Consider the following 15,375-nt stretch of genomic DNA (forward strand, 5'->3'; position numbering starts at 1 on the left):
CTAAAACCGAAACAACAATAAGACAAATGACTCAACAAAAAGGACCTTGACACAGGGGTCCACCTGCGAGACCCAGGGAGGCGGAGGCAACGACTCCAGCCAACCCTCACCATCCCCCATCACCCGTACAGCCACAACTAGGTACCACGAGCTGTGGAACGGACAAGACACAACTAATCACCACACAAACGGAAGTATGGACACTAGCAGCTGCGCTAGTCATGTGGGGGGGTGAGGAGCATGCAAAGTTATTAAGGGAGCGGGCGGAGGGGACAGCTAAATCCTCAAACGGCCTCGAATGGAGAAAAAAAAAAAAACGAGCACGTACCTCCTGAGGCACAGGGTGTACAAGCATCCCGTCGTGTAAGATTACACGAGCCCAACCGGCTCAATCCAGGATAGAGATGCCAACTAACCAATACCACTAACAACTTCCTTCTCTGCATACACCTCTCAAACTCCAAACCAAACACAACCACAAACCTCCAGCACAGCAAACCGCACGAACTTCACTACACTGCAACAACAAAACAAAAACACACATAGACTCGCACATCAGCACACGACGACTACCGGCCGCATACACCCCAGGCCCAGCCAACGGAACCACCGGGCTGAGGCTGCCAACAGCACATCACTGCAATCTTGCACTTTTCCAGCCTCCACCCACTAACCCACCCCTCCCTCCCTCTTTCAGAGCCGCCAGAGCGCCAGGGGACCACTCCGGTGGTGATAGTGCGCGGTACAAATGACCTTTAACATTAACATTAACATTAACATTAACATTAACATTAACATATATAACACATGTCTGAGTATGGGGGTTGTTGGGAGAGAAGAGCATTGTGATAACCCAAGCAATCACTCCTCTGGGTGTGTTTGATGTACAGTCTCTAAATGTTACCTGTGTGTTGTAGTATCTGTAATTTCTCTACAAATACAAGTCAGTCAATTGGTGCAATTCATTTGAAATTGTGACATTGTGTTCTGCCACAGCGTTGGTGGCTGATGTTCTGGTTGCTATTATTATTTGTCAAACCTTAAATAATATATTATTATTATACACAGGCCTAGTTCCTACCTCTGGTAGTACAGAGGGTATTTGTTGGGCTGGTGCGAGACAGGTTGGAGGACTCACTATAGTTGAATCTGTATAACCACTTTGGGTGCGTGCCACCTTGCTTGTGGGGGAAAGGACCTCCCTGAGTCGAGAGTGACCGCCTAATAAATTGTGACAAAGCTAAATAAGCTTCAAGCGGGCTGTAAATTATCCATATCGGCAAACTCCTATCCCAATGCCACTTTAATGGCTCACTAGGGAACAACAAATAAATAGGGCTGCGAGGGGGGGGCAATAATGCACCCTGATAGGGTAACAGTGTTCCTTTAGATCCCACAGAAGCAGTTGTTATTCACCATATTTAAAAATTGGGGGAACACCCTCAACTTCCTTCATGACCCCAGACCTGTCTCGCTCCTCGGCTCAACCATGAAAATTCACCCCACAATGAATCTGGCTTCAGTGTGCTCCACTACCTGTCTGGTGTCTTCATTTTAACATTTTATAGCATATCCTGCAGCTTGTCTCTGCATCTCGTTGTGCTTATCGACCAGTTACCATCACTGTCAACTTCGCATCTGCTGACCTTTCATCCTGTTACTAGGGTGTTACAAGCCTGATCTATTCATTAGCATAAAAATGCATCAAAGATGCAATGTGCTAATAATGCATTTTCAATGAAATAATGATTAACAAAATGGGCCTCATTCCGAGTGCGGCGCTAACCAATGGCGCTATTAACGCCTTGGTTGACGCCGTACCCGGAACGGCAGCGCCTTGGTGGATGGCGGAATCACCGTCCCATTCCAAGGTTGGCGGGGCGGTAATTCCCCATTCACCAAGGCTCTTCCCCATTCCCAAATGAGCCCCCATAGGGCTCAATGGGAATGGGGAAGATGCAAATAACGGTGACCGTTCATTACGGTCACCGTTATTGGCTTGGAGGCCCCTTTGCGCCCTCGACTTTAACGCCTGCTCAAAGCAGGCGTTAAAGGCGAGGGCACAGAGGGAACTCGGAGTATGGCGGTAAGGGAATACCGCCACCGGTCTCGTTACCGGTGGCCGCTATCCCTTACCGCCATACTCGGAATGAGGCCCAATGCGTTTTACGCAATGTAAGGGGCAGAAGATCATCTGCTGGGCATCCCATCGCAGGAAGGTGATTATCTGCTCCTGCCAAAAGCTCTTCTTCAGCTGCCAAGGCCAAGGAATGTGAACCGGAGCTTGCTGTCACCTCTCCTTGAGGACCGCTGGTGACATCGCTTCTTCTTCAGCAAAGGTATTGCTCTGTTCCTACGTGCTTACCTGGGTGAGTGCTATGTTGATTCATGTTCCCCCCGAGGATCCCCAGATGTGGTGGCGTGGACAACCTAATCGTGGTCTCCCTGGCATTAGAACATCGGTCCAGGGGGCTACAATCCTTCAGGGGGTCTACGTAACCTCCATGAACCCGCCTTATTCAAACAACTTTACTAATCTGCAACTCAGAAGAATCTTCTGAACACTTTGACCGTGTCCACCTTCCTCTGTTCTTCTGCCCACGGGCCCTGGTCTACCAGTGCCCCATCTGACTGACTTTGGGACTCTCATTTCCAGATAGGGTTGGACTTTCTAAGTATAAGCTGCTTAAGGGTTATCCCAGAATTGCTCTGCTATTGCATCAAATGTTGGTTGATATGATTTGTTATGTTACCAGTATTTGTAAAGTGCTATATTCATCAAAAGAGGCATCTTGGCACTACTCAGCAAAACATTGGGAAAGGCAAACTAAAAAGATAGGTTTTCAGCAGCAGATGGAAAGAGAGATGATTAGAAGTAGTCCTAAGTGTGCACGGGAGAGAATTCCACAAAGAAGCAGTTGCAACAGAGAACGAACGTCCACTAATGGGGCTAAGTTTAACCTAGGAATGGGAACAAGGCAGGCATCCGCTGATTGCAGTGCTCAGCTCATATGGGTGAAATTTCATCTGGAGCTACTCAGCACCGCACCATAGAAGGCACGATGCACTAAGCATAATGCATTAAATTAAATGTGCTGGGCTATATGAAGCCAAAGTAGTTTCTGCAGTAATGGCGAGATATGAGCACAACATGGTGTAGAATTAGCCACTGGTGCTGCTGAATTTTGAACAACTTGTAGATGTTACAATAAGTAGGCATGCAGGGTCAGAAAAAAAGAATTGCACTAATTAATAGAAAATGTACCCAAAGCTGAGACAACGGGGGCGTGTAGCTGCACTGCGATAAAAGGTAAGGCCCTGCGGAGCATTTGGAAGTGAAAATAGCCCTGCTGACACACTGCACCAACTTGATGCTCCATTGACAGTGAAACAGATATTTACACTCCCAGATCCTTAACTACAGGAACAACATAAGGAAAGGGACCTAGGAAAGATGGCCAAAATGCAGGGCTCCAGAAGGAAGTCGCAGAGGGTGGTTCCAACAGTTTTGTTGCCGTTCAACTTGTGACAATGGTTACTCATCCATTCCCCTATGCCCTCCAGATGTTTCTAGAGCTGGGCGAGTCTGGTGGGGCTCAGTCTGGCCCGAGCCCCACCATGGGCCCTGGCCTGACCCCCCACTCAAGCAAGTGCCTGCCCAAAGCAGGGGCCGGCAATGAGCCCCACTGGGTGTTTGCACACTCCTTCAAATAAAAAAAGTTTTAAAAAACGTGCTCGCATCTGCCAGTATTTTATCTGTCTCATCTGTCATCCCACACACTCCATATACCCCTTTGGTTTCTTTTAGACCACCCCATGCCTTCCTTTCTGGACCGACACCTTCCCTTCATCTCTCGCTCTCTATCTTCTGCCTGCGCTTACCTGGTCCTCTTCTACCCACTTTCTTTCAATGATGCTGCTTTCCCGTGCTCTTTCTCCCTGTTTTTTTTCTTCGTTTCACCCCCATTTCTTTTGCTTTTCACTCAATCCATGCTTTCCTTTGAATGTATCCGCCTCCATTTCCTTATGTGTCACATTTTCAGTCGCGCTCATTCTTTCTCTCACATTCCTGGTAACTTTGTTTCTCTCTTGTTCTTTGCTTTCGCTTTTCTCAAACCTCATCCTGTCGTCTCATCTCCTCCGTCGCTTGCTAACCCTCTTGTCAACTCCTGTTCTCGTGTTTGCTTTCTTTTCTGTTAGTGCTGTTATCAGCACCGTTTGGCTATTTTCCGCCTCCTGATCCATCCTTCTTCCCTCCCTCAAGCACCCCAACAACCCTATGGGGGACTAATGGCCACTCCTTGACCAAGGCAGTCTAGGTTAAGGTAGCGATATAGAATCACAAAGAGCAGCTAATGTGTGGGCTTAGTTGCTCACATATGTGTCCCTCAGGCCTAACGCAGCCAGAAACTAGTCTAGATGTCTACCCACCAGGCAGCACACATCCAACTGACATCACCAGCACCACACCTAAATGCTAGGACGCAGCTACCACCCGTCAAATACACCAGCTGCACACTTACCTGGTGCACCCATGCACCCTACGACACTACCTCTCTCTACTGACCAGAACTACGGTTCCAGAGGGTGTTCAACCTACCAGCGCTTTGTGGTCTTATCGAGGAAAAATAGAGCACTATATAAATGCCAAGTAACATAACATAATATAGCATAACATAACCATGCCATGCGGAGCCATTGAAACATACTGGCCAGAATAGGCTTTAGCACTCTGCAGCTGCCCCATTAGGATGTTAATTAGGTAAAAACATCAGTGGAGGCCTGATTTGCATCTACATCAGTGATATGATATGTTAGGTTATTTATAATGCCTTAATACCAAGAGGTTACTAAGCGCAGACCCGGGATATCGAACCTGTGTTGCTCCGTGTCGTCTTGTTTCCAAGGCGAGCATGTTACTTCTGAGCTATCCTCCAGAGACCTCTGCTCTTGAGACTTCCACTTCTGCTCTGCAGGTCGCTGCCCGCTTTGCAGCCCCTAGATTCTGCCTTGGTTACTGGGCCCAGATGAGATGTGGCTCTGACCATTTAAGGTTTGGAAAATGAATGGATAAAATCTGTCTTGAAATGAAAGGACTACAGTCTGCTGGCCAGCGGAGAAGAAGCTATTATGAATTAAAAGTTCTGTGCTGTTTTAGAGAGGCATAGAAACAACTATACCTTCCGCCTGACGGCCAGTATCCTGAGAGTCGAGTTAAGGCACGATATAAAACAGAGTCACAGCAATGGAAAACAAGTGAGAAAAAACATTAGAAAAAGAGGCCCTTCATGCTTCGTGTTGACACGTGTCTGCTCAGCATTCTTCCAAATGCTAAAGTGAGAAGCTTTTGCTTTTAGGCATTTGTAGAGAAAGGTCTGTCTTCGATCTTGTCCTGTTCTGGATATACTGTTAGGTATTTTCTGCCTTGCTTCAGCAGTCCTACAAGTTTATGCTTTACACGTGTGCTTAGCACGCCTGTTCAGGAAAGTTATTTTTACAAGTCGAGCCCACGCCGTGGTGGAACACCATTGAGCTGCCGTGCTTCAGCCCACTCACAACTCCCTTGTTTTGTGGAGACATTTCCCGGGCTCGGCCCGTGGTGGACTCCTAGAGCCAGGCCTGTACCCCAGGCTCGGCCATGGCTCGGCCCTAACCATGAAATCTCTGGGCTCCACCAACTCTAGACGTCTCCTGAACTACCTGGCTGCAGACTCAGGAAGAGAGAGGTCAAGGCGAACCAGTATCTGAGCGCCAGCTGTATATGAATAGCGAGAAAGCCATTGGAAAAGATGAGTCTGGCCAGAGGTTGAGTATACACATTGAACAGCACTGGTGAGATGGCGGACCCTTGAGGAACACCACAAGTGAGAGCCATAGGCTTAGAATGAAAAGGTGGAAGAGAGAGAGAGTTTGACAACGATCCGAGATAAAAGAAGAAATCCAGGGTAATACGGTACCAGAGAGGCCAGATCCTGTCAGGCAATCGAGCAAGATGGAATGGTCAACCATGTCAAAGGCAGCAGAGAGGTTAAGAAACAGAAGAGCACCAATGCCGTCTTGATCGTACATCCATGCCAGATCATCCACAGCGGAGACCAGCACACTCGGTTCTGCATCCTGGTGAAACCCAGAATGTGACTGAAAAAACAAGTATTTTTCAAGACAGGAACTAAGCAGTGGACAGACCAAATATTCTAAGAGCTTCATTAAGAATCGAAGAAGAGAAATGGGCTGGAAGTTGGCAGGAATAAGAGGGCCAAGGATGGTTTGTTCAGCAAGGGTATTACTGCAGCATGTTTAAGAGAGGATGGAAATTGTCCAGTTTGACAGGAGGCATTCACTGATTCCCTGAGCAAAGGCGTCATTTACAACAGGATGAGCTTAAGAATTCCAAGTGGGATAGGGTCCATAGGGGACACAGATTTTAATTTGGAAACAGACACTATGATATCCACAGTAGATAAAATAGGGAACGATGACCACAAAGTGGTAGAGGGCAGGATGACTGTTGCAATAGGAGGAAGTTGGATTCTGACTCCAGACGAATGGAAACCACAAAATAGACAGACAGGAAGTCACACATAGCCTGGGAAAGCAGGATGGAATCAGGTGGACCAGAAGATAGTGAACACACAGTTTTGAACAGCACTTTAGAGTGGTTAATAGATGCTTCTATGTCTAATGAAAAATAGTCTGCTTTGGGCATGGAAATAGCTTTATGGTAAGAAGCAAAGACTTGCTGAAGGGACTTTTTATTAGCTGTATCTTAGCTAAAATGCCATGTACACTGAATTTGCCTGTGTTGAGGGTGGAGATCACGTAGATCATCACGTAATCAGTGCTCAGAAGGACAAGTTTTTGGTTGAAATTTTTGAGAAGAGCCAGGCAATCGTCCTCTTCCAAAAAGGTGCCTAAATCCACCACATTGGGGTCAACATGGCACACTTTGATCTGTTACCTCTAAACAGTTAATCTCCCTCAATTTTTGTTTACGGGGGGTCAAAGTCTCGGAACAGGAGAACAAAGCAGAGAGCGTTATACAAAAATGAGACTATTGACTACCCCACTCATAGTCCAACCAGACTAGGCTTAGTTGTATATGTTAATTACTTATTTTGTGATTGATGCCTTCCAAATTGGTACCACATTAACAATTTTCAAAAAATTCATTTTTTGCAACAGTTATCACAAAATGCGCAATACTATTGAGACACTACATAGAACCATATCAATTACCCACCCTCAAGAGTGAACACTAAACATCATCAATCATAAATGAGTCCATATCAATTTATTATTAAGACAAATTTAGAAAAGTTAAAAAAGAGAGAAAGCAGAACATACAGATATATGTCACAAATCAATACTGCATGATCGACTTAATCTAATCCTAAAAACAGTGTCAAATATAGGGGTTAGTTGAATTAATGAAAACTGACTTATATCAATGAGGCAGTATTTAGATACAAGACTTCAAACAGTTGGTAAGTCTTTTGTCAAGTGTCGACATGTTTCGGCCCTTCTGGAGATTAAGGCATTATCTCTAGTGTCTCTACCCCCATAGTATTTCAATGGCCTTCTTCAGGATAGACAATTTATTTAAATCAGATAGGAAACCTCTTTCATATACCCCGGCAAGTTTAGCGCAATATCCTGGATGGACGTGAGATCAAGGAATCCGACTGTTATAAATATTATAATGTTATAATGTCATAAATATGGTAGAAGAACTTGTGTAGAGGTTTAAGCACTTATAGAAAAAAGGACGTGTAACAGACATAACTACAGAAAAATAAACTGTTAAGAAATTGGGAATCGTTAGTGTACCTTGAAGGCAAAGAAATATACTCACGTTTCATCTCAAGTGTGGTACCTTTTCCGAAAATGAGCGGGTTAGCAACCTGACAGTAGTAATCATGATCCTCTGCTAGGACTCTGGTGGAGGTGACAGTGGAGTCATAGTTAGATCCACTACTCACTTTACAGTTAATTTTTACCTCTTTGCCAAGAGTCACAGATAAGGAAACCGGAGTCTGAGTCGCAACCATGTCTTCATTGAGTCCTGGAGGGGGAAAGCATATTGGATTAAGTTATAGAAGCATATGCACGCAATAGACAACACAGTATCCTTTTCGATTTAAAGCAGCATTTCCTGAACGCATCTGACCATGAAGAAAGGCAGCTAACACACAGGCAACCACAGTGACGTGAGCCATCTTTTCTCTAACGACTATTTGTAGCCCAGAACAACAGGGAAAAAACACTGATGTGTAAATATGCATAGCTTAAGGTGTATGTACACAGAGTTAAGTAATAGGAGGAAGGTTACAGTAAATCGGCCTTGTGTGCTGCTATGCTGTCTGACAATGAATTGACAGATCAGGGCATACAGCGCGAGAAGTGGTAAACCTCTCGTGAGGATTTTGTATCTGGGATTTTATATATGAATGAAACAGTATGCAATAGTTGAATCCCTAGCTGCAGAATATTTACCTATCGAGAAAATAATTATACATTTGCTTTTGTGAAAAAGCGTCTTTTCTTACACACGTTAATACAGTGTAGAAGGAGTGATAGAGCACACAATAGGAACATATCAGTATGAGTTGTTGAGCATAGAACAGTGCAGCACTAGATGTCACACTATACGGTTGGGTTTAGATACTTATGTTAGATTGCTCAGAGGGATATTAACATGCATAATTTGGGTGAAGTACCAAAACAGGGATTAAAGCTAAATGTCCTAGGTAACATAGTCCACCAGCCCCTTTCTCATTTTAAAGAGCAGTGCATTATGCTTCTAAAAGCGGCACCTGCCATCTAGTGATAGCTTTACAGTGTTTAAATGATGGCGGTCTTGGGGCAGAGTATACAAAGTTGTCCGTACTCTCTATTCGCACAGCACATATTCCAAGAAGTGCAATGATGTATTATGATGTATTTACCTTGTGCACAAAATCTTGCAAATGAAACATGCTACAATAGTGGTAATGCGATTCGCGTTCATAACCCCCATTTAAGCCTGCTATGGAGACTGAGCACTCCTTAACAGTACGGATTATATGTATTTTTTGGGCATAGGGACAACAGCTTTCACCCACAAAATGGATTATTGTTCTGCACAGCCAATATGTAACCATATAAGGAAACTATACTAAATTGCAAAGTCAATAGTTTTAACTGATGCACAGACAAGTTTGATTTATGTCACTCACCGCGTTTTCTTTTATAAACGGTCAACCGCTTCCTCCAAAATAGGTTATTGGAAGATTCATCTGTGGATTAATTTACAAAAATAAATAATTAATGTAATATATTCTTCAAACATAAAAATATACATTACAGACTGTGGGGTGAAAATACAGCCGGAGAGTGACAGAGATGGAGAGGCCATGCTAGGCCCTATTGTGAGAGTGAAGCTGACTAATGTGGAGTTCCATTGAAATATAAACAGTCATTTTCGACATAAGGCCTTGTGAAATGGAAAGAAATGGGCCTAGCAAGCTCCCCTAAATGGACCGGTTGCAAGTGAGAGGGACTCTACCTGAGAGCTTAAAACTGCTGATATGCCCAATGAATGTGATATGACCTGTGGTGCTGCAGATGCTGACTTCGTGTAAACTGGGAAAAGGCTCCTTTTGGCATATTCAAAACTGCAGCAGTACACATGGGAAATGTACATGAAAAGGATAGGCATGTGAAAAATACCAAGGAGGAGTAAAAAGTTGAGTCAAGAGACATATTTCAGAGAAAGACACTTATTTTTCACAAAAAAACGGAGATTCAAATGTAAAAGGCCTACTTGTTGGATTTTTTTATGTAACTGTGAATAATACCTAAAGTGAACTTATATCTGTCCAATCTGTCTGTCAAGAAAGGTTGTAATTCAAACAACATGCCCAGATACAATGCAAAATGTTACATGTAAGCACATCTTGTAGATTTAAAGCTGTATTTTCTGAAGTTTGGATGCAGCTGGAGTTTTTGACACTGAACTGAAATGTCAGTGCCTATGAAACTTTGACCTCAAGAACTGTGGGCTCGGCCTACCAGGAAAAGCAGGCTCGGTTCAGTTATACAAACAAAGAATTAACAGAGAATTAGATCAAAATTGTTCGAATTGCAGATAATACAGCCAGCAGAAATTACCTTTCAGGTTAGTCCTCCCCATTATCTGTGCATTAGTGGGAAACAGAAATTACCTTTTCAGGGCTAATTCAACCTCAAGAAATGGCTTCAGTGCCACTAATGGGAGATTAAACATTGTGTATAAAACAGATTGCTGATAAGCAGATATTCGGGCCAGGTGACGATGGAGAAATGCAACTTAGGAATAGTTGGGGGCTATGTGAAACTGGGGACCCATGTGATGCCTTGCCATACGATTAACATTGGGCCACTTTTTATTTAATAAAAAGAGAATCATTTTTCCCAGTGCATCCCAGACTCATGGTAAAGGGGAGAAAAAGCCTGTTGGTACCATGTAAATATGAATCCTGTGTGATGTATGCAATTTAAGTTAGGAAGCCAATTACGAATCCGGCCTACCCATAATTCTGAGGGAATAGAAAGTTGGTGTGATTATAGGTTATGGAAGTATGGTTTGAATCAGGAAGGGGCAAATTTGTGACTATTTCGGCTCAGGAGTAAATCAATAAAAATAGTAGCTCCTCCTATGAAGGGCATGCCGAGTTATGATTAGTATTTTATTATAGAACTCAAGAACATATAAGTGCCTGCAGTTATCTGAAAAATGAGGGTAACTGCCACATTGTTAGATTTTAAGGACACTGAAAACTTGTCATTTTGGATGATGCATCTTTCTCCTCCCTCAGCCGCCAACATTCCCACACCCTAACTCCTTGTACTATTAGCAGGCAGTGTGCATATTGGGGGTAGGGAAAGGGAGAGAGCTGGCCAATCCGTAGCATGGGAATTATGATAATAATGGAGTGTCACCAGCCCTATAAAAGATCAGTACTGGCTGATCTTTCTTTGACTATTTGACTCTTGGTACCTTTCTTTGGACCTTTGATTTTTCCCTTGACTTTTCCACTCTATTGTTGGAAGTAGTCTGCTTCTGGACTCTTGCAAAGAACTAGCAGAGAGACAGGAATAGCTACCCAGGCCTTAAACATTGCATGGGAGATGGAGACTGGGAAATCTAGAAGCTTTGACCAGATCTCCAGATCTGCCCTGTCCTCAGAGGAGCCATGCTGTGTCCCTGGATGCCCCATAGCCAAAGCCTCCCATGTAAGTAGATTAATCTAAATGCCAATAAAAGTGTGGGTGGAATCGAGGAGATCCGTGGCACATTTTATAGAATCCAACTCAAATTAATCCCACTTTAGAAAAATCACCCTATTCATTCAAATTGAATTGCGTTGGGAACTGCATGCCTTAATCCTTTCCATTAAATTCTGGGGAGGGGGGAAGTTGTGTAGATCCTTAGCGCATTGAATTGAAGTTAAATCAATTAATTCCCATATAGAAAATCACAGGATGAGTGTTGTTTGATTGCAAAACTATCAAATTCATGCACATCGTGTTAGAGCCAGTATAGACAATACGGTACTTGGATGACTCTACCATTCTGAAACCCCTGTCTTCTGTACCAAAGGTGGGTGTCCATAATCCCAAAATAAGTAATCGTAAAACTCTGCCAGTCAAGTGAATGTAGAGTTTGCAAAATGAGATTTCCCATGTATTTACTTGCATCCCAAGATGATTTTCCCAAAGCTCTGCCTTTCATGCTAATAAAAAGCCCAAACCTATGTTCTGTTTGAGTATCTTTCCTGGCTTTACCTTTCTATTAAAAAAACCAAAACGATTTTTTTCATTGTGTCTATTTGTCTAACCCTGCATCTTAATAAAAAGCCAAAACAATGTTTCTACTGTATTCCCACTCCCTGTACCTTTCCTTCAAATTGAGGGGTCATATATAACTGATGCCTGGGGGCGAGGGGGTTGCTGGGAGAGAGGAGCATTGTGATAACCCAAGCAATCACTGGGGGTTATTCAAATTTCATAATTGTTAATGTGTAAGAAATCCTCTGGGTGTGTTTGATGTAGAGCCTCTAAATTTGACCTGTGTGTTGTAGGATCTGTAAATTCATTAGAAATTCAGGTCAGTCAATTGGTGCAAGTAATTGGAAATTGTGACATTGTGTTGTGCCACGCATTGGTGACTAATGTTCTGGTTGCTATTATTATTTGTCAAACCTTAAATAAATATAAATTATTTCTATACATTGGCCTGAATCCTAGCTCTGGTGGTACAGAGGCTATTTGTTGGGTTTGTGCGAGACAGGTTGAAGGACTCACTAAAGTTGAATCTGTGTAACCGCTTAGGTGCGTGCCACCATGCTTGAGGGGGAGGCACTCCCTGAGTTGAGAGTAACTGCCTAATAAATCGTGACAAAGCTAAATAAGCTTCAAGCAGGCTGTAAATTATCCTTATCGAGAAACTCCTATCCCTATGCCACTTTAATGGCTCACTAGGGAACAACAAATAGATAGGGCTGCAAGGGGGAAATAATGCACCCTGATAGGTTAACAGTGTTACTTTAGATCACACAGAAGTAGTGGTTATTCTCCATATTAGAAAAATTGGAACAACAGCCTCAACTCCCTTCATGCCCCTTCATGCCCCCATACCGCCCAACCATGACAATTACCCCATAATGAATATGGCTTCAATTTGTGCCACTACCTGTCTGGTGTCTTCACTTTAACATTTTACAGCATATCCTGCAGCTTTTCTCTGCATCTCGTTGTGCTTATCGACGGTTACCATCACTGTCATCTTCGCATCTGCTGACCTTTCATCCTGTTGCTAGGGTGTTACAAGCCTGATCTATTAATTTGCAGAAAAATGCATCAATGATGCACTGTGCTAATAGTGCATTTTCAATTATATAATTATTAACACAATGCGTTTTACGCAATGTAAGGGGTAGAGGATCATCTCCTATCCCTATGCCACTTTAATGGCTCACTAGGGAACAACAAATAGATAGGGCTGCAAGGGGGAAATAATGCACCCTGATAGGTTAACAGTGTTACTTTAGATCACACAGAAGTAGTGGTTATTCTCCATATTAGAAAAATTGGAACAACAGCCTCAACTCCCTTCATGCCCCTTCATGCCCCCATACCGCCCAACCATGACAATTACCCCATAATGAATATGGCTTCAATTTGTGCCACTACCTGTCTGGTGTCTTCACTTTAACATTTTACAGCATATCCTGCAGCTTTTCTCTGCATCTCGTTGTGCTTATCGACGGTTACCATCACTGTCATCTTCGCATCTGCTGACCTTTCATCCTGTTGCTAGGGTGTTACAAGCCTGATCTATTAATTTGCAGAAAAATGCATCAATGATGCACTGTGCTAATAGTGCATTTTCAATTATATAATTATTAACACAATGCGTTTTACGCAATGTAAGGGGTAGAGGATCATCTGCTGGATATCCCATCGCAAGAAGGTGACTATCTGCTCCTGCCAAAAGCTTTTCTTCAGCTGCCAAGGCCAAGGAATGTGAACCGGAGCGTGCTGTCACCTCTCTTTGGGGACCGCTGGTGACATTGCTTCTTCTTCACCAAAGGTATTGTTCTGCTCCTAGAGGCTTACTTGGGTGCTTGCTATGTTGATTCATGCTCCTCCCGAGGATCCCGAGACGTGTTGGGGTAGACAACCCAATCATGTTATGCCTGACATAAGGACAGTGGTCCTTGGGGCTGCGATCCTTCAGGGGGTCTATCTAACCTCCATGAAACCTCCTTATTCCAACAAATTTACTAACCTGCAACGCAGAAGAATCTTCTGAATACTTTCATAGTGTCTGCCTTCCTCTGTTCTCCTGCCCACAGCCCCTGGTCTCCCAGAGGTTATCCCAGAATTGATCTGCTCTTGCATCAAATGTTGGTTGATATCATTTGCTATGTTACCAATATTTGTGAAGTGCAACATTCACCAAAAGAGGCATCTTGGCACTACTCAGCAAAACATTGGCAAAGACAGAAGCTAGAAGTAAATACACAAATAAATCCAAAGCCAACTGAGGTTTAAAGTGAAATGCCACTGTACATACAAATAGGACATTTAGGTAAAGGATGCACAAATACAATTAAAACAAGTTACATTCAGACTGGCAAATATAGTTCAAAATAGCATGAAAATCACATACACTTCCCACGCCACGATACTTACTATTGCAATTTGCTAACCTTAAGCTACTCTGACTGCTTACCTTCGTTCCATCTACGGTCTACTATTGAAAACCGAGTAATGAATGCAAATATCTTACCGTGTATATATATATATATATATGTGTGAACCATTACTTACCTAAAGCCTAGTATTGTGTTTAGTATTGCTTTAGAGTATATGATAAATAACCATAGTTGTATATAACTACAGTGTGCAAGTGTTTCCTTGACTGCAAGTGTGCTCTGATTTTTTTTACTTACCTGCAGCCCATCTGTAGACAATCTACTGTTTACAAATCATAATGCAATCACTATTCCTAAACCAGGGATAACAATATGCATATGTTCCTTTTGTGATCCTCCTGTATATGAATAAATAAATATAGTAGAAGAACTTGTCCGGAGTTTTATGTCCATAAGAACAAAGCAATCACTGTCTCATTGTTGGCAATTAAGCTCTTATAGAAGAAATGACATGTAGCAGAAATAACTACAGAAACATTAAATATTAATAAACTAGGAATCGTTATAGTACGTGGAAGGCAAAGAAATATGCTCACGTTTTTTCTCAAGTGTGTTGCGGCTTCCGAAAGTGAGCGGGTTAACAACCTGACAGTAGAAATCTGCATGATCCTCTGCTGGGGCTCCGCTGGTGGTGAGAGTCAAGTCACAGTTTATTTGTACCCTTTCGTCAAGAGTCATAGATAAGGAATCCGGAGTCTGAGTCGCAACAATCGCTCCATTGATTCCTGGAGAGGGAAAGCATATTGGATTAAGTTAAAAAAAGAATATGCACACAATAGACAACACAGTCCTCTTTTCGATTTAAGCCAGAATTTCCTGAACACCTCTGACCTTGAAGAAAGGCAGCTAACACACAGGCGACCACAGTGAGGAGAGCCATCTTTTCTCTGACGACTGTAGCCCAGAACAGGAAAAACCACTCTGATGTGTAAATCTGCATAGCTGCAGGTGCAGGTGTATGTACACAGAATTAAGTAATAGGAGGGAGGTTACAGTGATTCAGCCTTGTGTGCTGGCAGGCTGTCTGTCAATACATGGACAGATCAGGGCATACCGCGTGAGAGGAGGTAAACCTCTCGTGAGGTTTTTGTATGGGAAATGAAACAGTATGCAACAGGTGGGGGCCAGGCTGCAG

The 15,375-nt window shown here is 43.2% G+C and overlaps 1 protein-coding gene across 2 annotated transcripts in view; it reads right to left on the bottom strand.

Moving 5' to 3' along the window:
- Positions 1–15,157, bottom strand: part of LOC138516802 (immunoglobulin kappa light chain-like) — a 92,447-nt gene extending 77,290 nt beyond the window's left edge. Inside the window, exons 1-4 of one of the 2 annotated variants that reach the window (XM_069632210.1) lie at positions 15,072–15,157; positions 14,777–14,965; positions 9,216–9,275; positions 7,853–8,062 (exon numbers count right to left, since the gene is read on the bottom strand). In XM_069632210.1, the coding sequence (XP_069488311.1) occupies positions 7,853–8,062; positions 9,216–9,275; positions 14,777–14,965; positions 15,072–15,120 (508 nt within the window). In that variant the 5' untranslated portion in view covers positions 15,121–15,157. The remainder of the gene's footprint in view (positions 1–7,852; positions 8,063–9,215; positions 9,276–14,776; positions 14,966–15,071) is intronic. The other variant, XM_069632211.1, reaches the window with a different exon arrangement.
- Between the last annotated feature and the right edge of the window lie 218 nt (positions 15,158–15,375).

Source organism: Ambystoma mexicanum, chromosome 6q, assembly GCF_040938575.1.
Source record: "Ambystoma mexicanum isolate Mex_15411 chromosome 6q, UKY_AmexF1_1, whole genome shotgun sequence".
NCBI classification, from domain to species: domain Eukaryota; kingdom Metazoa; phylum Chordata; class Amphibia; order Caudata; family Ambystomatidae; genus Ambystoma; species Ambystoma mexicanum.